Consider the following 25,595-nt stretch of genomic DNA (forward strand, 5'->3'; position numbering starts at 1 on the left):
CCGAGGAGGTGTTGAAAAGGCTTAAAAAGTGCGAGAACACCGCCCTAGGGGACGACAGACTTACGTACAACCATTGGAGGGCGGCGGACACCGACTGCCGGCTCCTAGCAGCAGTCTTCAACACCTGCATGAGATTCTGTCGGGTGCCCCGACAATGGAAGAGATCCCAGGTCGTACTGATACACAAGAAGGGAAGCCGTGAGGACATTTCCAACTGGCGTCCAATATCCCTGATAAGAACAATCGCCAAGTTGTACACCGGCTGTCTCGCATCCCGAGTGCTCCAATGGGCGATGGACAATGAGTTGATATCGAAATGTCAAAAAGGCTTCATGCCATACGACGGTTTGCTCGAGCACAACTTTGTGGTCCAAGAGCGGCTAGAACAGGCGAGAACCACGAAGACGGACCTCTACGCGGGATTCCTAGACTTTTCCGATGCGTTCGGATCAATCCCCCACCACGTGCTGACAGAAGCCGCAGGCGCCGCTGGGGCTGGACAAACATTCTGCGATATCATCGGGGACCTGTACCGAGACAACGAGGCCACAGTTGTATGCCACAATGGAACCACGGACTAGATACCCGTCAAGGCTTGCATTCGACAGGGCTGTCCCAGCAGTGGTCTCCTCTTCAACCTCGTTGTCGACGTGGTCGTCAGGAAGGTCCAGGGGATGAAGGAGGATCACAACATCCTCGCCTACGCTGATGACCTGACCGCCCTCGCCGACACAGCCGAGGCATTTCAAGCATGCATCGACACTGTAGAGTGCATCGCCGGAAGCATTGGACTAAAACTGAATCCGTCAAAATGCAGGACCCTGCACATGCCAGGAAAACATCCCGTCGGCCTACGGCACTCACTCTTCACAGTGCGAGGGACCCCCATCCCTCCCATACAGGATGAGGAAACCTTCAACTACCTGTGACGCCCTGTGGGTTTCAACGTGGTGCCGGATCGATCGACAATAACCGAAGCGATTGAATTCGGCCGAAAGCTCCTCGAATCGCTCCTGGCACCATGGCAACGCTTGGACGCCGTGAAGACGTTCCTCTGCCCCGGCCTTAATTTCGCAATGCGGATGGGGTGTATCAACAAAACGGAATGGAAACGCCTTGACGATGCCATGCGCCCACTGATAAACAGGACACTCCATGTTCCCAAGTCCGCCTCTACAGACTACATCCACGGAAGCTCCCAAGGAGGCGCCTGTGGTATCCCTGACGCGGGCGAGCTGAGCGACTTGTGTCTCATCGACACGGCATACAAACTTGTGACATCCCCGGATCCTGCAGTCGCGAACCTGGCAGCTTCCGCTCTCTCCACTGCGGCATTAAGACGCGCTCAGACTGGCGCCACAGCACCTGACCTCGCCGCCTACCTCTCCGGGGCCGGAGGCGTCTTCGAGGGGCCCTCACGCGGTGTAAGAAACACCTGGACGGAAGCAAGGAAAGCGTCGAAGAGGACATCGGTCATGTTGGAGTTCAGAAACGAAGGGCCCCACTTGACAAAAGGCGAAGTAACCATCGGCCCAGCGCAGCGGAATAAGGTAATATCTACCCTGCGTCGCCAGCTCACAGCCACGCGAGACAACCAGCTCCGGTCCCTTCCAAGCCAAGGCAAAGTGCTTGAATGTGTCGCCCTCGACCGATCAAGCTCTCACTTCATCAGGACAGGCATGTTCACGCGCTTTGCTGACTGGCGCTTCATCCACCGGGCCCGCCTCAACCTGCTCCCACTGAATGGCGCACGACCCTGGGACAACGGAGATAAGCGATGCAGGAGGCGCGGCCAGGCCCCCACAGCTCCCCCTCTTCGCGGCTCTAAAAAAATGTTTGCACGTCATAAACACGTGGTATTACTCCGTCAGGCATCATAGTTGATACTCATTGGCCGAAGGACATTGCGCGCTCCGCTATTGGTTGGCAAAGTTTCAAAAGAGCATTCTTTCGCGGGCTGCCTGTCTGGCGGGCAGTTACGAAAAGAGAAGTGGCAGCGGCGTCTCGCGTCTCGACGATGTCAGTTGACACCACGGTATGATGACATTGTTCAAAGAGAAGTCCCAGATTTGTTCGTGTGTCAAAGTGACTCAGCGCATGTTGTGATGTTTCCCAACACAAGTATCCTACGTACGAACAGTCTCTCGAGTTCAGAACTGGAATGCAGCTCACGCCTGAGGAACACTTGTGAGCGCCGTCGCATTTTCAAATGCAGTCACAACGGAGACAGGATTCGGTGTCCGTGCGACAAGCATTGCCCGCTTCGTTGAAACCTTCGCACTGCAGCCAACGAAAGGAGATGCTAACCGTGAAATCGCGTGCACTCCTGTGATCGTCGCTTACTTCTGGGAGTAGTGTGTGTTTTCGTGTTCGAACTTGGTCAACGAACGCAACGATTTGGACTCTGTACGCACGGTGAATATTTATGTCACATTATTGAATCAGTACGATGTTTCAAATAAATGTGTATTTTGTCAAAAATTTGCCTAGTTGTTCTGGAATACGGAATAACAAGCGTCGGGCATGAAAACCAGTAAAAGTAAAAGCCGATGGTAGCCAGTACTGGCCAGTACCGGGCCGAAAGGCGAGCCAAACTGAGAGACTCCTGATTGGCCGCAAGGTAGGCATCATAGTTCATTTTCATTGGTTGCATGTCCAGTGTTGCCTGAATTATCTCAAACTATGGGCTCTATGGGGAGCTGTGGGCGCCTGGCGCGGCGGCGAACAAGAAACACTGCCACACGTCGCCAACGACTGCATGCGCTACTCCCCAGCCTACACTGCTCGCCACAACAAGATCGTGCGTCGGGTGAAAGAGGCAGCCCAGGCGAAGTACACCGTGATCTCGGAAAACCAGGCGGTTGGCAAGACCGGACTGCGACCAGACCTCGTCGTTGCAAGAGTAGAGGAGGCTATCATATACGACGTCACCATGGTGTTTGATAACCGACAAGAGGCCTTCACGAAAGCAAGACAAGAATAGGAGAAGTACCAGGTGGTGAAGGAACATCTGAGGCAACGATTCCAGAGAGTCAGGGTGGAAGCTATCATCCTCGGGAGCTTGGGAAGCTGGGACCCGAAAAACGACCGCGCCCTCGCCCCCATCTGCTCGAAGACATATCTTCGCCTTATGAAGAAACTGTGCGTGAGCGATACAATCGCAGCAACAAGGGTCATTTACTTCACACATGTCACCGGAAATACCCCTCAGTAGAACACCTTTGTAAACGTATGTTTTGTCCTGTGTATATATACCTACCGTTTTTTTTTTTTCATTTTTCCCCCTTTTTAAATAATTAAATAAATAAATAAATGCCCCGCACCTCCACCAAATATGTAGAGCGGAAGAGCGCAGGTAGGCGTGACCGTAGGAATAGGTTTATTCAGACAGCCGCGCGGGAGTGGCGCGAGTCATCGTCGTCATCTGACGTGTCGTTATCTTCACTACAATATGTATGTACCATTTCATTACCCTCCCCAAGTATACTTATAATGTCAGAACTGCAGCGAATAAACAAATTATGTTCTTATCAGCTTAATATCTGATACGAGCCCTATTTGGACTCACGATATTAATCCTATTTTTGGCCCGAGACAGTGTATCTGAAGCTAGCCTCGGCACTGTCAAGGGTTGCCCTGGTATTGCACTACCTCCAGGTGTAGCCCACCCGTCTCAAATCAAGAGAAAGAAAAATTCGGAAAGAGCACCAATAAGCGTCAGCCATGATGACCAGAGACAGGCAAAAGAGGGAAACGTGGAAACAACACCAAGCAAAGCAGGGAACCTACAGCAGACATAGACACAGAACACACTGGAGACAACCACTGGGAAATGTCCTGTCTTGCCACTAGGGTACACATTCATTCATTCATTCTATCTATCTATGAATCTATCTATCTATCTATCTATCTATCTATCTATCTGTCTATCTGTCTGTCTGTCTGTCTGTCTGTCTATCGCTCTATCTCTCTATCTACCTATCTCTCTCTATCTCTCTACCTACCTTGCAATTTCCAATCAATCATTTTTATCTCACGGGCCGTGATGCATTAGTACTAACACCCTAGTGTTCCGTACCCATATACCACGATGCTCAAACTGGCGACGTGCCATGCGCGGACGTAGAAGGCGAGACTGCGACAGAACCGAAAGGAACAGACGTGTAGTCTATATCTCTTCTCGGTCTTTTGGCAGATACAAGGGAGAAAGCAACACGAGTTCCGTCCACTAACATGCGCATTTCATTCAGTCCGACTATCATTCTAGTGCTTCTTACACGCACCACATCATGTTGAATTTGGCGACGTGACACCCGCGGAGGCAGGTGCCGCGACCGTGACCAGAGCGAAAGATGGACGTGCAATATTTATCGCTTCTCGGCCTTTTGGCTAAGATCAAAGTGTAGCGACCCATCACCCTCATGAGGACCAGTAACAAGCTGTACGCGGGATGTCCGGCCACTCGTCTCAAGAAATGGATTATGGATGAAGGAGTCCTGAGTCGCTGCCAAAAAGGCTTTCTGCCCTATGACGGCGTGTTCGAACACAACTACGCGCTCCAAACCCGACTTTATGCCGCCCGCACCAGCAGGAAAGACCTGTGCGTCGCCCTACTCGATGTCAGCGCATGCATTCGGGTCCGTCCCTCACAAGGCCATCATCGATGCGGTCCAGACAGCAGAGCAGGAAGCGTTTTCACCGGTATAGTTCCCTGACCTATATGAAGGGAACACCACCACCGTCATGACAGGAGGAAGCTCCACCGAGGCGATTTTCGTGCAAGCCGGAATTCGCCAGGGATGCCCCCTCAGCGGCCTCCTTTTCAATCTTGTCACGGATGTCATTATAAGGCAGGTCCAGGCAAACGACGTGCAGCACAACATCCTTGCCCACGTCGACGACCTGGCCCCAATGGCAGGAGACCCGGCCCCACTGCGAAGGCGTATCAGCACAGTCACCTCCATGGCACAGGCACTCGGGCTTAAAATGAATGCAAACAAGTGCCGCAGCATCCACCTCTCCGGGCGACAACCAGTGGGCCTCCGCGAAACAACATTCACCGTCAACGGCGAGGTGATAGAATCCCTGAATGAGTTTGACAGCATTAAGTACCTCGGACGACCGAGCGGATACAACATACTGCACGACGATAAAGACCTTCATCAGATGATGGAAAATGCCACCAGGATCATGACGTCTCAACTTGCCCCCTGACAACGACTCGATGCTATCCGTACATTCGTCTTCCCAGGGCTCAATTTCACGATGCGGTGCCCATCTCTGGGCAAGACAGACTGGGAGAAGCTCGACCACCATTTGCGACCACTACTGAAGAGGAGGCTCTACATCCCGCAGTCGGCGTCAACAGACTACCTGCACGGAAGCAGAAAGGCTGGAGCGTGTGGCATACCTCTAGCAGCAGAGCTTAGTGACCTTTGTCGTGCCGACAACGCCTTCAAGCTGTTGACTTCACCGGATGCCGAAGTAGCGAAGCTCGCCTACGACGAACTACACACCACTGTGACCAGACGACTGGGACACGTAGCTGCGATACTCAACATGGCGACAGCAGACGACATTGACATTAGGGCCCCGCGACATAAGAACCGCTGTCGGTTGCTTCGCTTTAGTGTGACGCTGTTGACTTCGGTATGAGGACACCTGCGTGGGTTCCTGAAGCATTCACGCCATGAATTAGGGGTATTTACCGCACGTTCTGAGAAAGGGTAGCGCTGTTATCGTCCGCAGCTACTTCTCAAACGCACAGAAACAGGTTTCGACCTTCACATACAACGATCTGATGTGTGTTTTATGTATGGTTCCGTTCCTGTTGCACTGAAGAAAACACCAGGTCGCAAAATTGGCACTGGAACTTTCCTGAGTCCGCTATGACGCTGCCGAGACGAGCAGCAGCAAAAGCAGACGACCGTAGATTTCAATGCAGACGACAGCTCTGACGTCACTACTTTTACCTACTCCCGTCTGATAGGGAGTAGAGCGAGTCGACCTCGGGTAGCTACTCTCGAGTAGGCAACCCGCTTTTGGAACGGGGGTCGCGACGTCATCGAGTAGGTTTTGGAACGCGGAGAGTAGCTACTCCCTACTCTCGGGTCGACCCGGGTGAGTTCTGGAACGCAGCCATCATGACGATAGAAGATGAAAAATACAAAAGGTGGAAGCTTCTGGTTGGAATCCTGGAACTGCGGTGGCGGTACTGTCGTGGCACGGAAATGTCCGCGGCGTCGGAGTCGAATGTGAGCAGAACGGCTTGAACAAAACACGTAATCAGAGCGGGATGAAGCGATTCTGATAGTACACGTATCGCAAAGCGCGCAAAAGTCTCCTGTTTCATTCACCTTGAAAGAAGTCTTAGCTTGGGCGAAAAGACGGGAAATTCGTGACAGAGTTCTGTCGTGTTGTCCCTTCCTTCCACAGCTCAGAGTTTATGCAAGTTCCACCCAGGCACCAGCTAGCCTGCGCCTATGGTACATATTTTATCTGAAACCTGTTCACACGAACGTACCGACAAACCATCTTACAACTGTGAAGGTAAAGGAAGAAAAGTAATATTCCATTTAAAATCCCATTTCGGACACTCGTACACAAACGTAACAATAATAATAATGCTGGTCAGTAATAGCCCTTGCTCCTAATATAGTTCTGAACGTTTCACATAGAGCTCTGTCTTTACAAGGACCACGTGGCTACAAGGCAGTGAAACAAAAACATTGCAGGGCAGCTGTTAGTGAACATATGCTAAATAGATAATGCCAAAGCGACGTACATGAAGACGAAATAGAAAGGAGCACCAGCGAGACTCACTTTGTCCTAACAAATGTATCCGGCTCACATGTCTTTGGGCGTTCGCCTGGTCCTCAGAAACCATGTCGCACAATCCGCATCGGAAGAGTGTTGCCATTTCGGTGCCCAGTTGTGTATTGACACGGCCGCTCGAACCTCGCTCCCTACGGGGATCGAGCGGCCGTGGTATTGATAACCCGTCGTGGAGGTCGAGGCTTTTCCACAACAAACCTTCAGCTGGTGTCAATACCACGCTTTCGCGGAAAAGAGCACACGACAAAAGCATGACGTCATTACTCGAGCGAACCTTCCCTGACCGGCCTTCCGAGGAGAGTTGAATCGAGTTAACTCTCTCGTTACTCTACCTTGTTTTGAAACGCAGGTAGTGACGTCATCGAGTTACTCGACCCGGTTTTGGAACGGCGCTTCGGGTAGAGAGCTACTCCCGAGTTGACTCGAGTAGGTTTTGGAACGCACCCTGAGAGCGATTGCGCTCAAAAAGTCATCGCGCGCTATGGTCCGGTGCTCCGAAAAGCATGATATTCGGCTATTTTTTCCGATGGGATAGCTCGTGAATATCACTGAGAATTATCATGAATTTGAGTGAATTCGGCACGCTCTTCATATTGGTGTGGTAAAAAAGTGACCTTTACTTGGCAAATTTCCGAGTTCAGTTCGCAAATATTTACGTAATTAAACTTGGAGTACATGACATTCACATTAGGAGGTGGCAAAAACCTAATAAGAACAAATGCTGTTGATTGCATGATTCTAGGTGGCGTAGTTTTTTTATTATAATTCAATGACACGTTTTCTGGGACACCCTGTATATCTCTTCTCGGTCTTTTGGCGGATACAAGGGAGAAAGAAACACGACTTCCGTCCACTAACATGCGCATTTCATGCAGTCCGACTATCATTCTAGTGCTTCTTACACGCACCACATCATGTTGCATTTGGCGACGTGACACCAGCGGAGGCAGGTGCGACTAGAGCGAAAGATGGACGTGGAATATTTATCGCCTCTCGGCCTTTTGGCTAAGATCAAAGTGTCTTGATCGCCAAAGGCCTGAGAGTGGTGGCACCAAGTACGCCTTGTTGTGTACCGTCCTTTTCAGGACGATCAGGGTGCCAAGCCTAGGTCGAGGCCCTATTGCGGGTTTGGTTTATAGCCCCTCGTACCAAAGCAGCCACCCTCTCAAGTGGTGCTAAGTAGGTGGCCTGCTACCTACCGCCCTTTTCAGGGCGTTGAGTACCAGCCGCAGGATGGGCCCCCCTTGGGGCTTGGTTCATTGCCCCCTCCTTAGGCAGCCTGACGCGGAGCTGGTCATCCTCTGGCCCTGCCCAGATTCGACCCTCCCGGACCCTACCCTGACTCGCCTGCCGGTGGACCGCGGATCCTCCTGCTATAGACGCTGTATCTACGAGCACCATGAACGCACCCCTCTGCACTTCTCCATCCAGGGGAACCTCCCGCAGCTCTACAGATCCCGATGGCACAGCAAACCCCACGACCATCACCCCCACCGACGGGGCACATCTGCGTGCATCATTGCTGTCGGCCCCCGGCGACCGCCTGTGACTGGCCTCATAGACCCCTGCAGCCCTTTACACCACCTGCAGCCCCACGACCCTTTACACCGTGGGGAAGGTTCCACGGCTATGCCCTCCGTGAGGGCCTTGGACCTTGGGACTCTATCAGCAGGGGACGCCCCGCCGTCCCTGATGGACGAGCGACAGCCCCAAAGAGAAGGGAACATGCTTACGGTCTTCTTTCCAATACCAGACTATTTCAAGTGCACGGAAACTGACTGCTAGCATAGATTCCGGTGAGCCACGTGGACGTCACAACGTGCATCCCTCACCAGGCACATGGAAGCAGAACACAACATCCGAGTGCACACCATCAACTACGAATGCGCGCTATGCAATATGACATTGGGCTCCCGCCCATCCAGCCATCGCTGCTCAATACAGCGGACTGGAGCAAGCCAGATCACCAACTTCCGGCCTTCCATTTGATGCCAATACACTCGCTCTCACCAACTTCAAGCACAGGTGCGCGTGGTGCAACAAGACATTCCCAACGGCAAAGGGCAAGAACAACCACGAAGCAACCCATCGCAGGCAGGACGCAAGGGAACGACTAACCGGCGCAACACGACAATTGCCAGAGCCAGAAGTGTCACCACCTACCGCACCGCAACCAGCTGACTCTAGCTCGTTCCTTCTGGATCCCTCAGTGCCAGTCTCCACGTAATCGCAGGCCCATAGATCGCCAGGAGTCAAGTGCAAATCTGCGACTGACAATTGTTCCCCCTCGGACAGCGTCGACACTTCCCCTGCCCCTCCTGATGGCCGAGAGAGAGAGGAACTTGACTGTGGGACGGCCCAAGTAACGATCTGCGTGAACACTAATGTCTCTCTGCCTCACCTGGAAGACACACGAGAGGAACAGCACACTCCGCGCAAGGAACCGCCAATAGAGGTCACACTTCCAATGAGCTGCTATCCGAACCTACTTTCTTGGATGCTGTCCAGTACGAGACAGAGAACGTAACCGGTGTCCTCACCTACAGCTCTGAATACTCACCCCGGCGCAGTTGCACTGAGGAATGCGGTGAGACTCAAGCAGAAGGAGCCACCCCTGCCGCGAGCTCATCAGCTCAGGTGAACTCGCGAGAAGCTCGGTACCCGTTGTCGGATCACCTGCACAGGGTCAACGAGCTGTCCCAGATGCCTGCAGACGAAAGCACCTGGAATTCCTTTGAGGAGACTCTCAAAAAGGCAACAGAAGCAGTCGTCCATCATGTACGGCTACCGGAAGCAAGCGCAAGACAACGTCGCACAATCAATCCAGAAAACCCTAAGTAAATCCAGGCCCTGTACCGCAGGAACCGGGGCAGGCTGTGCGGCTTATTACACAAGGAAGGCCCACACCTTGCGATGTACCAGTGAGCAAAGTAGAAAATAACTTCAAAGAGACGTGGAGACAGAAGGAAGCATATATCTATATCCTCCACCAGAGACCGAGGGCACAAGATGAAGTCCCTCTGCATAAATTCACGCCAGAAGAGGTCCTCAAGCGTCTTCGCAAGTGTGAGAACACAGCACCTTGCGAAGACCGACTCACCTACCATCACTGGAAGACGGCAGATCCTGACTGCCGATTCCTTGCGGCCGTATTTAACACATGCATTAGGTTCTGCAGGATTCCTCAAGACTGGAAACACGGCCGCGTCATCCCTATACAGAAAAAAAGAAGCCGCTCCGACGTGACCAACTGGCGCCCCATATCCCTAATCCGAACAATCGCCAAGCTTTTCACCGGATGCCTCGCTTCCCGTGTACTACATTGGGCCCTGGATAATGATGTCATTTCCCCCTGCCAGAAAGGATTCCTTCCATACGATGGAGTCCTGGAACATAATTTCATCCTTCAGGAACGGCTGGATATGGCAAGGACAGCAAATGGAGATCACTACGCGGCTTTCCTGGGCTTTTCTAACGCCTTCGGGTCTGTCCCACATCACGTACTAACAGAGGCAGCACGCCACGCTGGCGCCGGTGAAGGATTCTGTGCCATCATCGGCAGCCTGTACAGCAACAACTCAGCCACGATTGCCTGCTCTGATGGAACAACGGAACCTATCCCAGTGCAACGGAATGCCCCATCAGTGGCATCCTCTTCAACTTGGTGGTAGATGTCATCATCAGACATTTTCAAGGAATCAGTCAGGACCACAACATCCTGGCGGACGACGCGGACGACCTGACACCCCTTGCCACGACACCGGAGGACCTCCAAACAAGGATCGACATGATCAACAGTATGGCCTCGACTCTGGGACTCATGCTAAATCCGACCAAGTGCCGCACTCTACACATGACTGGGAGGACACCTGTGGGATTGAGGCCCACACACTTCACGGTGAACGGCACGCCAATCCATCCCATTCATGAAGGTGAAGCCTTCAGATACCTTAGACGCCCCGTGGGCTTCAACCTCCTGCTGGATAAAGCAACGATTTCCGAAGCAATAGAGCTTGGCCAGAAGCTCCTGGAATCCATGCTGGCTCCGCGGCAGCGCATAGACGCCCCAAAGACCTTCCTCTACCCTGGCCTAAACTTTACAATGCGGATGGGATTCATCACAAAACAGAATGGAAACGCCTCGATGAATCTCTCCGGCCACTCATTAAGAAAACCCTTAACCTGCCAAAATGCGCAGCAACTGAATACATCTACCCAAGCCCTCAAGCTGGAGCCTGCGGCAATGCACACGCTGCGGAACTTAGCGACGTGTGCCGCATCGACACGGCGTTCAAACTTCTGACATCACCGGACACCGCTGTTTCAGGACTGGCATCTGAGGCCCTGTACACCGCCGCCACGAAACGGGCCCAGGTGAAAGATACCGCGCCAGACCTGGCGGCCTATCTGTCTGGAGATGGCGGCGCCTTTGACGGACCCTCTACAGGTGTGCGAAGCATCTGGACGGAGGCGAGGAAAGCTTCTCGGCGGCTCTCCGTGACATGGAATTTCCTGAGCGAGGGACCCGAACTCACAAGAGACGACATTACCATCTCCCCAGGACAAAGAAACAAGGTCGTCTCAACGCTTCACCGTGGGCTAACGTCCGCACGGGACACGCAACTCCAGTCACTACCCAACCAGGGAAAGGTGCTCGAGTGTGTCGCACTCGACCGCTCATCCACCGCGAACGGCTGAACCTACTCCCACTGAACGGAGCACGCCAATTTGACAGTGGAGACAAGTGCTGCAGGAGGTGTGGCTCAGAACAAGAAACCCTACCACACGTGGCCAATCACTGCATGCGCTACTCTGCAGCCTACACCGCCCGTCACAACAAGATTGTCCGACGCGTGAAAGACGCAGCACAGTCACGCTATACCGTGATCTCCGAAAACCAAGTGGTTGGCAATACTGGACTATGCCCAGACCTTGTTATTGCAAGGGGAGAAGAGGCAATCGTCTATGATGCTACTATAGTATTCGACAACCGACGGGAGGCCTTCAACAATGCCAGACAGGAAAAAGAACGAAAGTACCAGAGCGTACGCGACCACCTCCGACAAAGGTTCCAGCGAGTCACAATAGAAGCCGTCATCATCAGAAGTCTTGACAGCTGAGATCCGAAAAATGACAAGGCCCTCGCACCTATCTGCTCCAAGACATATCTCCGCTTGATGAAGAAGCTGTGCGTCAGTGAAGTTATCGCGGCCACCAGGGACATCTACTTCACGCATGTAACGGGCTCCTCACCAGAGCAAAGCAGCTTGTAAATAGTCCACACCTCTTCAACCCTCTTTTTTTTTATATATATAACAGCCCCTATTATTCTTGATGTACATTACAAAAATAATGTCAAAGTGCATGCAATAAACGGATTCTGTTCTTATCAGCTTAATATCAGATACGAGCCCTATTTGGACTCACGATATTAATCATATTTTTAGCCCGAGACAGTGTGTCTGAAGCTCGCCTCGGCACTGTCAAGGGTTGCCCTGGTATTGCACTACCTCCAGGTGTAGCCCACCCGGCTCAAATCAAAAGAAAGGAAAATTCAGAAACAGCCCCAATAAGCATCAGCTATGATGACCAGCGACAGGCAAAACAGGGAAGCGTAGAAACAACACCAAGCAAAGCAGGGAACCTACAGCAGACATAGATACAGAACACACTGGAGACAACCACTGGAAAACGTCCTTTCTGGCCACTAGGGTACACATTCATTCATTCATTCATTCATTCTTTCTTTCTTTCTATCCCTCTCTCTCTCTCTCTACCTACCTACCCACCTGTCTAATCAATCAATCATATATATATATATATATATATATATATATATATATGTATATATATATAAATATATATATGCGACGAAGGAACGGAGCGATCACTGAATCGGGGAACGAATATATGTTAATTGCGCGAGCTGCACCCCCTCTTTTATACTAGTTTACGTCTACGTAGTTTACTAACGTGGACGATGTCGGTTAGCCGCCTAGTAGAGGACGCACATTCCCCCAGGGCGTCAGTCGTGACGTTGCCCACCTGCGTGAGGCCGACAACAGCAAGCCCTTTCACCACCCACCACCACCATCGGTTAGCCGCCCAAGAGGTAAGATGGAGCGGTCGATTTCATAATTAACAGGGGAAATCTGGCGAAGTATGATGTAGGGCTTTCCATGGCAGGAGCGAGCTTCCCACGGTTGGGGTGCCACGGGGTCTCATAGAGTACGGCGTCTCCCGGGGAGAAATCAGCAGGAAGAAATTTTCGGTCGTAGATTACTTTGTTTTTCTGATGGTAGGCAAGAGAATTGCGCACCGCTTGCCTACGGGCTTCGGCGAGGGACGGGATGTTGTCAGAGATGTGCAGATCGTACGAAGGGATGCCGTGCATTAAATATGATGGAGAAAAACGGGTGACTTCGTGCGGGGTGCGGTTGTATTCGGCGACTACTTGCATAAGGAGCTGGTGCCAAGGGATCCTGGGTTGTTCCTGAATTTTGCACTTGAGTCGGTTGACGATAGTTTGATTCGTGCGCTCATTGAGGCCATTGCACTGGGGGGCCGTGATGCATTAGCACTAACACCCTAGTGTTCCGTACCCATATAGTACCACTTTGCCCAAACTGGCGACGTGCCACGCGCGGACGTAGAAGGCGAGACTGCGACAGATGCGAAAGGGAGACGTGCAGTCTATATCTCCTCTCGGTCTTTTGGCGGTTACTTTTGGCGACAAGAAAGCACGAGTTACGGCCACTAACATGCGCATTTCATGCAGTCAGATTATCATCCTATAGTGCTTCTTACACGCACCACTTCATGTCGAATTTCGCGACCTAACCCGCGCGGAGGTAGGTACCGCGACTGCGAGAGAAACGAAAGGTGGACGTGCTATATTTATCGCTTCTCGGCCCCTTGGCTAAAATCAAAGTGCAGTACCAAGGGCCCGTTAGGGTTTGCCGAATAGCCCCTTGGGAAAAGCTCGATCTGCCAAGGGCCTAAGATTGGTCGGCGCTGAGTACACTCTGCCGTGTACCGCCCTTCTCAGGGCGAGCAGAGCACCACGCCGAGGAGGAGACCCTACTCAGGTCTTGGATTATTGCCTCTTGTCCAGAGCAGCCACATCTCATCAGAAAGGCGGTAGTAAGTAGGTGCCTCCTCCTCCGCCCTTCTAAGGGCGCTGAGTACCAGCCTAGGGAGGTTTCCCCCTTTTGGAAATTACCGCGTCATCCCCATCCGCCCTTGGCTAAGATCCAAGTGCCTAGAGAGGCTTGGGTATGCCACAGAGCAGCCTGCTGGACACGGTTGCTGCGAACGCTGAAGCCATGGACGACAACGTAGATGCCAGGACATTGTTATCACGTCCTGGTGAGGAGCAGGCGTCGCCTAACAGCACACTTTCCCGAGCGTCTTAAAGAATACCACCCTGCTTCATCCCCGCGGCCAAGGCATCATCTCGCCGCAACTGGACCAGAGCAACCGACCAGCGCGGGTTACGCCCAAACAGTCCTATATACAACCTGCGGCCCCGTAGCCCTTTACACTGCGGGGAGGGACCGGTTTCTATATCCTCTGTGAAGACACCGACCCCTGGGACGACATGCGCTGCATACCCGGAAGAGCGCAACGAAGACAACGGCGCTGGAAGCCCACCTGCGGCCGTCGGACATCGGCAGCCTGAACGGAGCGACAGCGACATGACCATATTCCTCTCCCTCCTTGACCACTTTCGCTGCACCGAAATAGAGTGTTCGAGAGCCTTCAGAATCGAAGCGTGGACCTCCCAGAGAGCATCTCTGAAGCGACACTTGGAACAAGAACACGACATACGAATATCATCCTTTACGTATGCGTGTTCAACGTGCTCGGCGTCACTTGGCAAGCGGCCAACGCAGCAAATCGCGCAGCACGTATGCCCACATCTCCAAGCAGCCAACAGCCGCCAGAGGTCCTTCGCCTTGTGGGGCGCTGGTTGCCTGGACTCTGTAGCCGCGGTGGGGGCGCTGGTAGCCCTGTGGATATAGCCCATTGGGGGCACTACAGCTTTTTCCAGCGTTATTAATCCTCTTGTCGTACATTTTAATCCTTATGTCATGGCATTTAATCCTTTTGCCATCGGAATTAATCCTCCTTTCATTATTTTCAATCCTCATTTCACATAATTTAATCCGTATCTCATGCAATTTAATCCAAGCGACTATGTGTAGGCTACATGACTTTTTTTGTGTCTATTTTGGGACAATTCCTATGTGTACGCATATTGCACATGGTTTTCACTAATATTGTGGGTTTCTGCACCATAATGGGATACTGCGGGACTGTCAATCTCGATTACGGTGTTGTGGGACTATAACCATGTCTACGAGTATTACCCATCGTTTTCATTAAAAACGTGGATTTGTGCATTGTAATGGGATACTCTTGGACACTGTATATGGATTACGATATTGTGGGACTATTTCCATGTGTACGGATATTACCCATGCTTTTCATTAGCTATTCGGGTTTCTGCACTGTAATGGGAAAATGTGACACTGTCGATCGTCATTACAATATCCTGGGACTATAAGCAAGTCTACGGTTATTCCCAGTGCTTTCCTTTAGAAACGCGTTTTTGCACTGTAATGGGATACTGTTTGACCGTCAACCTTAATTACGATATTGTGGGACAATTTCCATGTCTATGGGTATTACCCATGCTTGTCATTCAAATGCAGGTTCCTGGAGTATAACGGACAGTGTGGGAATGTCTCTCTGGTTTAGAATATTGTGGAACTATTCGCATATGTGCGGTTATTACCCACGCTTTTCGTTAAATATATGGGTTTCTGCGCTGTCGTGGGACACTGTGGGACTATTCAAATGTGTGCGGGTATTACCCATGCTTTTTGTTAAATATGTGGGATTCTGCACTGTATTGGGATACTGTGGGACCATTCCCATGTGTGCGGGTATTACCCATGATTTCTGTTAAATATGTGGTATTCTGCTCTGTGATGGGATACTGTGGGACTATTCCCATTTGGGCGGGTATTACCCATGCTTTTTGTTAAATATGTGGGATTCTGCACTGTGATGGGATACTGTGGGACTATTCCCATGTGTGCGGGTAGTGCCCATGCTTTTTGTTAAATATGTGGGATTCTGCACTGTAATGGGATACTGTGGGACAATTCCCATGTGTGCGGGTATTACCCATGCTTTCTGTTAAATATGTGGGATTCTGCACTGTAATGGGATACTGTGGGACAATTCCCATGTGTGCGGGTATTACCCATGCTTTCTGTTAAATATGTGGGATTCTGCACTGTAATGGGATATTGTGGGACTATTCCCATGTGTGCGGGTATTACCCATGTTTTTGTTAAATACGTGGGATTCCGCACTGTAATGGTATACTGTGGGACTATTCCCATGTATGCGGGTATTACCCATGCTTTTTGTTAAATATGTGGGATTCTGCATTGTGATGGGATATTGTGGGACTGTTCCCATGTGCGTGGGTGTTACCCATGCTTTTCATCAAATATGTGCGTTTCTACACCGTAATGGGATACTGTGGGACTGGCAATATTGATTACGATATCCTGGGACTATAAGCATGTCTATGGGTATTCCCCTTGCTTTTCATTAAAAACGCAGGTTTTTGCACTTATGGGATACTGTGGGACTGTCAATCTAGGTAGCGGTATTGTGGGACCATTCCCATGTCTACGGATTAAAAATGTGGGTTTCTGCACTGTAATGTGATAATCTGGGACTGTCAATCCTGATTACGATACTGTGGGGCTATTCCCACGTCTACGGGTATTCCCCGTGCTTTTAATTACAACCCAGGCAGCACAGCGCGACGAACCAACGTTGGTGCGCCGGCGGCGACCGACCCGACCGGGTTGGCTCCCGACCATGGTCCGGTATACGGTTTGCAACACGGGGATGTTAATGGTCCGTTATCGGCAGCCTGTATCGTACCCCAACGATTTCCCGAGGTGCAGCCAATGCACACTTACTGGTACCTCCTACCCCCCAAACAAGAGTTAATTTGCACGATTTTTAAAAACAAAATCAATATGTCATCGTAGAAAACTCTTTATTGCATCATAGTCACAAGATACATGGGTTCTTTAATGCATCACTTCACCAGCAATGAAAAAAATGAGTGTTGCATTGAAAGTATGTAACCACCAGTGAGCATATGTACTATTTACTAAAAAAATATTCACTTAACACAGGTTATATGGAACAGAGATAGAAGTTGGAACTCGTTGCCAGTTAAGTTAGACTGTTGAAAGATGGAAGTCACTGAAAAAGTTAGCCAGAACGTAATTGTAGGCCGGTTCCACGTTAGCTCAGACAGGGAGGTCCCATATGGACCTCCTGAATTTCATGATTTTTTATATATATTGAAAAAAAAAGATGATCAACATTGGTAAAATTAATCATTCGAATATTTTCCGTGCAAGAAATCGAGAAATCCAGCCCTGAATTATGAGATTGTTGCAATTTTGCCGTGTTTGCATGTGTATACATCCTGAGTTTTAAAAGATATCGTAGTGCAATTTTGTTGTGCTTTAGTATACCTACCTGCCAGCACTCCGAACGCAAATTTAGGCGCACTGTATCGTATAAAAAGCGGCGAACATGCTCTGTCGCGTAGTTTTGTTCAAACTTCGACGGTTCTTGCTCTGGCTGTAGATATCTCCGACACGTTCGTACGCAGTGGTGCCGCGTTTTAACGCGCTAATCAGCAGCATACGCCTTTGGAGAAGAAGCTTTTTCGTTAAATGAAAGGCCTAACATCGGGCCGTACCCTGGCAAAATATATACGAAATCAAGTGGGACCTTTTTGAGAAATACACGCGCAAAATCCATGTTTATTTTGAAATATGCCTAAACATTTGCCTATTTCAGCACATGCCGCTAGGAAGTATATGCAGGATAGACATATCAGATGAAAGAGCATTAAAAGCTCAGTGAGCATTAAAAGCTCAGTGAGCAGATACCATGTACTGCGATCAGGGACATCTATAGTCAGAGATACAACGCGTCGAAATTAGGACAAAGAGGGCATGTTCGCCATTTTTTATAGCACACTGCGTCGCACCTGCGCGCTAAAATTTGCTCTCTGACAGCTGGCCTGTAGGCATAATAAAGCAGCATCAAAAAAAGTTCACAACAGTATCCCTTAACACTCGGGAGGTATACGCGTGCATACACGGCAAAACTGAAACAATCGAATTCAGGGCTGGATTTTCTCGATTTTTTTGCACGAAAGCTATTCGGCAAAAATGTTGATCCTAATATACGATGAGCTTATAAATATGAAAAATACTGAAGACCCATGAGGTCGATGGGACCTCCCTGCCTGAACTCACGTGAAATCGGCCCGTAACTAAGTTTCAAACGCAGTTACACGTAATGAAACGTAATGAAAATTGACGTGAAGTTCCTAAGCTACTTTAGAAATGTAACAGGTTACCTTCAAGTTATTTTCTACTCAATATATATACTTTTCAGCTCTTGACCTGTCTATATGGTTAATTCAGACCTTGCTGTCACAATGGGCGATTCAAGACGTTTCAAAATAGTATTGATACACAGAAATGATACCAATATCTGCTACGACAAAAGAAGCCTACATTTATAGGGTTCGGGAGGGATTTGATGATTTTGATCTCGTAATAAGGCACATGAATAAGGAGCACAAAGCAAGTTTATACTCTACGAGTTGTCCCCTACTTATATATCGTAGAACCGTGCCAAGTTTTAATCGTGCTACTCAATGCCCTCTATCATTATCAATACACTGCTTATCGTTAAGATGCGCGATACCTGAGCTTCCTAATGCTCGGCTAAAACATAATTTGTAACACTAACCGTGTAACAACGGGAGTTAGTCGCGCCGTGCACGTGCATCTCAAGTCATGCGGGGAGGTCTCAGCCTGCGATGTTTGTAGACCAGAATCGAACAAAAGGAACTTTGAACTTTCTTCAAGTTACTTTGACGAACTTAACCCCCCACCCCCGAAACAAAAGAAAAAGGGAAAGGAACGAGCTCCTCAAGAAGGTACTGGAGCTCAAAAGCAAAGAACTATGCAAAAAGTTACTCAAAATAGCTAAGCCGAGTGGCCTAGTTACAGTATCGAGTTACGCCCAACAATATGGAACTCGTGAACAACTTGAGAATCCGTACTACATATGTCATGATCGTTCTATACCTTTTTTAAGAAAATAGAAGAAATATTTGCGCACCTTTGCTAATACGAGGGCAACCTACACACAATTTGGGAACCACAATCTAAGAAAAAAGGTGTGAGAAGGTGGTAAGTTCCTTGGTTACCTCCTAAGCAAACATAGCGTCTGATAAGGGGTGCAAAAAGGTGGTAAAAGAAATTATCATCCATCCAAATTACAACAAAAAGGTGTACGCCCCCCCCCCCCTCGCTCACCGAATCAGAAGCGGTAACCCTATTATTCGTGGCAGAGAAATATTAGGAAAAATTATATCAGGAGAAAAATTTAGGAGAAATATTAATGTATCAAGAAGATGCCTTTTCTTATGGCTTTCTTGCTACAAAGGCCTCTTATTATGGATACCTGAAGTCCTTTTAAAAGAAAAACAACACAGCATACCAGATTGTATTCCTTTCAAGGAAGCATCACAGCGCGATAGGTTCATAGTGTTCTAACCGAAGTGCGGGGTGGATTCTGAAAGTGGAAGATAGCTTGAGGTCAGGGTTACACTGAGAAAAGTACACCACACCACAAGATGTACTACACGTTATTGACAGGCCAAATAGCTAAACTTACAGTTTTCAGCATGACATGACAAGATCCGCTAGAAATATCTTGACCATCATCACTGGCTCTGAGGCAGAGATCTGGTGGAAGGCACCTCGGTGATACCTTCATCAATCATTGATTTTTTTAAGCACGCTCTGGTAGTGGTCCAGCATGATATTCTGAATGAAAGATCAGGATAGCTTTCATTCACTCACAGTTTCAAACAAATTGACACATCATGCGTCGATCACATTACGCAAACGGATTAAAGCGGAATAATTTATTCATTCCGGAGGTTCCTTTTTTTTCTTTTCTTTTTATTTAGAATGACTACAAAAACGAACCTCCAGCTGAAATCCTCCAGCATTCCAGTTTTGTACGCACGCAGGAGATGGAAAGCACAGCTGCAGCACGCAGTCGTCCTGAGAAATGGTTAAATTTCGTTTGATGTCAAATGCACAATACATACGATTTCACACTTTACTGAACCATATTTTCACCAAAACGGAGTTCATTATCCTAAAAGCAACGCATAAACCACAATGGATCACTGAAATCGAAACTATGCGATGCTGTGCTGCTAAGTTTCGAGAGAAACCTTCTAGAACTGTGTCACTCATGTTGAAAAGCATGTATGAGTAACGTTTATCAATGCGAGGAATACCACAAAAAGAAATAGCACTTACCACTCGATGAATCGCTTTAAATGTTGGAATTCCTCGAAAGTTTCGGGAGCACGGCCGGATACATTCGTTTCTCGCAGCGCGAGCGACGGGGACTCCGACAGTGCGAACACGGCTGGATGATCGAGGAACATCATTGGCCAGATTCGAAACTGTCGGTTACGTGATTGCATCACTCGGCGCCTGACAGTCTGGGAAGAGAAATACGTTGCTGCGCCCCGGTCATGTGACTGATTATCGTGAAGTGATCAGATCAGCATCGGGGAGCGATCCTATATTTTGGTCACATGACCAAGGTCAGTCCAGACCGGGAAATGATCAGAGCAGCACCGGGGAGCGATCCTATATTATTGTTTACATGACCAAAAGGAGACCAGAGCGGGAAATGATCAGGGCACCGTCGGGGGACTACCTTATCTTCTCTTGCGCTCTACCTCCTCAGTTCCCACACCGCTGGGAAGCAGTCGGGCACTATCGCCCGTTCAGGAGCCGAAGCCCCCATTGCGTTCCCATTCTTTTCCCGAGGGTTTGTGCTACCAGGGAAACGCGGGTTTTTGCGCTGTGATAGGACTCTGTGGGTCTGTCAATTTGGATCACAATATTGTGGGACTATTTCTATGTCTACGGGTATTACTCACGCTTTTAACTCAAAACGAGGGTTTCTGCACTGTAATGGGATACTATGGGACTGTCTATCTGGATTACAGTGCAGAAATTCGCATAATTAATGAAAAGCATGGGTAATACCCTCACGCATGGGAGTAGTCTCACAATATCCTAAACCAGATAGACAGTCCCACAGTATCCCTTTATACTGCAGAAACCCGCATTTTGAATGAAAAGCATGGGTAATACCCATAGACGCTGAAATAGTCCAACGAAATCATATTCCAGATTGACAGACCCACAGTATCCCATTACAGTGCAAATAACCACGTTTTAATTGAAAGCAGGGGGAATACCCATAGACATGCATATAGTCCCAGCATATCGTAATGAAGATCGACAGTCCCACAGTATCCCATTAAGGTGCAGAAACCCGCATATCTAATAAAAAGCATGGGTAATACCCGCACACATGTGAATAATCCCACAATATCGTAAGCAAGGTTGACGGTCCCACTGTAACTTATTACGGTACAGAAACCCTTATTTTTAATCAAAACCATGGGTAAAATACGTAGACATGGGAATAGTCCCACGATACCGCAATCTAGGTTGACCGTCCCACAGTATCTCATTATGGTGAGGAAACCCGCATTATTAATGAAAAGCATGTGCAATACCCGTAGAGATGGGAGTTGTTTCAAAATACCGTGATCAAGATTGACAGCCCCGCAGTATCCCATTAGTGCAAAAACACGCGTTCTTAATGAAAAGCAGGGGAATACCCATAGACACACTTATAGTCCCAGGATATCGTAATCAAGATTGCCAGTCCCACAGTATCCCATTACTGTGCAGAATCCCACATATTTAACGAAAAGCATGGGTAGTACCCGCACATATGGGAATAGTCTCACAGTGTCCCATTGCAGTGCAGAATCCCACATATTTAACAAAAAGCATTGGTAATACCCGCACACATGGGAATAGTTCCACAGTATCCAATTACAGTGCAGAATCCCACATATTTAACAAAAAGCATGGGTAATACCCGCACACATGGGAATAGTCCCACAGTATCCCATCACAGTGCAGAATCCCACATATTTAACAAAAAGCATGGGTAATACCCGCACACATGGGAATAGTCCCAGAGTATCCCATCACAGTGCAGAATCCCACATATTTAACGAAAAGCATGGGTAGTACCCGCACACATGGGAATAGTCTCACAGTTTCCCATTGCAGTGCAGAATCCCGCATATTTAACAAAAAGCATGTGTAATACCCAGACACATGGGAATAGTCCCACATTATCCCATTACAGTGCAGAATCCCACATATTTCACAAAAAGCATGGGTAATACCCGCACACATGGGAATAGTCCCACAGTATCCCATCACAGTGCAGACTCCCACATATTTAACAAAAAAACATGGGTAATACCCTGTACTTGGGAATAGTCCCACAGTATCCAATGGCAGTGCAGAAACCCACATATTTAACAAAAAGCATGGGTAATACCCGGTACTTGGGAATAGTCCCACAGTATCCCGTGACAGTGCAGAGTCTCACATATTTAACGAACAGCGTGGGTAATACCCACACACATGGGAATAGTCCCACAGTATCCAATTACAGTGCAGAAACCCACATATTTAACGAAAAGCCTGGGTAATACCCGCACACATGGGAATAGTTCCAGAATATCCTAAACCAGAGAGACATTCCCACACTGTCCCATTATACTATAGGAACCTGCATTTGAATGGAAAGCATGGGTAATACCCATAGTCATGGAAATTGTCCCACAATATCGTAATTAAGATTGACGGTCAAACAGTATCCCATTAGAGTGCAAAAAACGCGTTTCGAATGGAAAGCACTGGGAATAACCGTAGACTTGCTTATAGTCCCAGGGTATCGTAATGAAGATCGACAGTCTCACATTATCCCATTACAGTTCAGAACCCCGCATATCTAATGAAAAGCATGCGTAATATCCTTACACATGGGAATAGTCCCACAATATCGTAATCCATATACAGAGTCCCGCAGTATCCCATTACGATGCAGAAACCCACGTTTTTAATGAAAACGATGGGCAATACTCGTAGACATGGTTATAGTCCCACAACACCATAATCCAGATTGACAGTCCCGCAGTATCCCATTATGGTGCAGAAACCCACAATATTAGTGAAAAGCATGTGCAATATGCGTACACCTGGGAATTGTCCCAAAATACACAAAAAGTCATGTAGCCCGCACATAGTCACTTGGGATTAAAGCGCGGGCGCATCAGGGAAGCGGGGAGTTGCTGCCACGCAGCCCTGCGGAGATAACCTGATCCACTGCGCTGGCGTTGTTGTCTAGGATGTCGGCAAATAAACAAGGTTGGTTGTGAGTAAACCCGTTTTGTGGCTTTTCCCATGCGCGGTTGATGCGAGCGAGTCTGGGGCTCCGAAGGTGGTAAACATGTCGCGGCAGGCATGGTTCCCAAAGTGGCGTCCAACGTTGGGGCCTTCCCCGTTTTCTGCTGATGCGAGTATGAGTGCCTGTCTGAAATTTTGTGATTTAGCTCTTTTCTTTTTTTTTGAAGCTGGAAGGAGCTTCGGGCTCTTGCTTCCGTAGCGGTGTGCTAATTTTGCACGGTGGACTAGAGTCACCGCTGGTCTTATTCTCCGTTGCTTTTTTGTTTTCAGTCTTTTCGAGACGGAAGCAGCCTTATGCTGTTGTCTCGGGGGGATGGGGGACAGTTGGCTCATCCTGCTTGGTGCAGCGGAGTTGCCCCGTGTATTCGTTTATTTTCTCTAAATTCTAGGGTGGTCGCTGGCCTCGATGCTCGTGTTGGCGGAATGAGCGGATTATGCCCGTGTTCCGGAGCCCTCTCGTTCGGTCGCGCGTATGGGGCCCAAAGTGGGTTTAGTATTGTGCCTGCCTCCCGTCCGTTGACGCTCGAACGGAATCCCCCGTCTGTCGGTTCCCGCGGACAGGTTTCCAGACCCCGCAGGGCCATTTCTGTGCTCTTGGTATAAGGTGCAGCGCCCTTGTCCGCACGATCGGTCACGCTGCAGAACCCGCAGGCCGCAGCCGACATAAATTTAACCCGATGGCGGTGTAACCACGCCTGAGACACTCGCCGAGTTTCACGGCCAGCACCAGAAGGCGACACTGTGGAACTGGAGTAAGCGCCACCACCTTGATGGACTTCTTAGATGTTTCATTCATTATTGTTGTGAGTATTTTCTGTACTGTTGGCGCAGTATGATAGCACGAAGAAACATATTTCCTGGATGAAATAAAGCATCAGTGGTTTTTGTTGAGCGTATGTCACATGATATCGGCCGAAACCTTTGCAGACCTTGGACCTTGCCACCGCGCGGAGCGATGCGCGTTGTATGAACCGGCGAAAGTAAACGGACGGATTGCAAGCAGGTGGCCGTTTTTCATGCGTCGTCATCGCGTTCCCTTCGAAAGGGAAGAAAAATGCCTTCCTGACCGGGGAGGCACGTCAATTGCTGCGCTAAATGGTGCAACAATTCTGGGAGACAGCGCGGAATAACATTTTCGCGAATTCCTGTGGATGAAAGGTACGTACCTACAGTTACGGAACAACTGCCTGCATGCCAAACTTTTTGTTATTTGAGACGTGAATGTTACTTAATTGTTATTCCACATCGAGCTTTGATACGTAAAGTGATGAGAGGGGAAAAGAATAATTGTAAATGAACTTATAGTAACATATGAATGGACGACAGGCGCACAAGCGTTCGGCTGTAGTCGTCCTTTTCTGGGTCCATGCATTTATCTATTCACGTTCTCCTTCTCTCAACGCTCTCGTTAGTAGCTTGGACAAAATTCGTACCTAAGCACAATGTCACTGCGTGCGCTTCAAATTGTGAAGCTGTACAGTGCCTGAACTGAACGCAATCTGATATCGTATGAAATGCAGGGATTCATGTTCGCGTTGCTTCCTTTTTCTACAAAAATTGTGAGCTCCAGAGCCTGTTCTTTGCATAAAAGCTTCCCAAGGAATCTTTAATCTTTCTACTTCAGGTGCTCTCTCCCTGCTAGAAATAGTAGGCTCGATCTCATTCATTTCTTCCCAAAATTTTAATGATATTCAATGAGAAATCAAACTGACAATTCGTTCAGCGTGTGAAAACCGACTCTTTCTCGTTGACTGAATTGGAAGTTAAGCAGGGAAGCTGCCTTCGCGTAACCCGGCTCCGCCGTGCTGTGTGGCGAAGACCACATCAACGAAGCAAGGAACCAATTCAACGAATTGGTTTAGTGGGCGTCAATGAGAAATGTTGATTTCCGATTGATTTAATGAGATCCGACGTGTTGTGTATTACAGACTGCACCAATAGAAGGAATGAGGAACTGACCTAATATGTATATTGCATTATCTTTCAAAATTATATTACTTGAAGGTTACCCTCGTACGACGCGGCTGGCATAGGAACGTCGGCATTTGTCAGCTGGTGGTCAAAACGGAATCTCAGCGAAGCTGGATGGCCTTAATTTTCACGCAAGAAAGGCAAGCTGGACGGGCATTAGCAATCTCGTACAAAACACAGAAGAGCGTCATCTTTTTTTTTCTTCGTCGGCAGTGTTCGGACATTGGGATACATCTCTATGAACTTACTCGTTGCGGGTTTATGTTGTGCGTGTTGACGTTG

The 25,595-nt window shown here is 49.0% G+C and overlaps 1 protein-coding gene and 2 non-coding genes across 3 annotated transcripts; all 3 read left to right on the top strand.

Moving 5' to 3' along the window:
• The first annotated feature begins 1,076 nt into the window (after positions 1-1,076).
• Positions 1,077-2,983, top strand: LOC135372835 (uncharacterized). Its single transcript, XM_064606293.1, has 2 exons — positions 1,077-1,856; positions 2,660-2,983. The coding sequence occupies exons 1-2, from the start codon at positions 1,077-1,079 to the stop codon at positions 2,981-2,983; spliced, it is 1,104 nt and encodes a 367-aa protein (XP_064462363.1).
• Positions 2,984-3,483: 500 nt separating this feature from the next.
• LOC135372900 (U2 spliceosomal RNA) lies at positions 3,484-3,673 on the top strand. Its single transcript, XR_010416162.1, has one exon. It is a non-coding gene; the product is annotated as a U2 spliceosomal RNA (small nuclear RNA).
• Positions 3,674-12,183: 8,510 nt separating this feature from the next.
• Positions 12,184-12,366, top strand: LOC135372922 (U2 spliceosomal RNA). Its single transcript, XR_010416175.1, has one exon. It is a non-coding gene; the product is annotated as a U2 spliceosomal RNA (small nuclear RNA).
• The last annotated feature ends 13,229 nt before the right edge of the window (positions 12,367-25,595 follow it).

Source organism: Ornithodoros turicata, unplaced genomic scaffold, assembly GCF_037126465.1.
Source record: "Ornithodoros turicata isolate Travis unplaced genomic scaffold, ASM3712646v1 Chromosome17, whole genome shotgun sequence".
NCBI lineage: Eukaryota > Metazoa > Arthropoda > Arachnida > Ixodida > Argasidae > Ornithodoros > Ornithodoros turicata.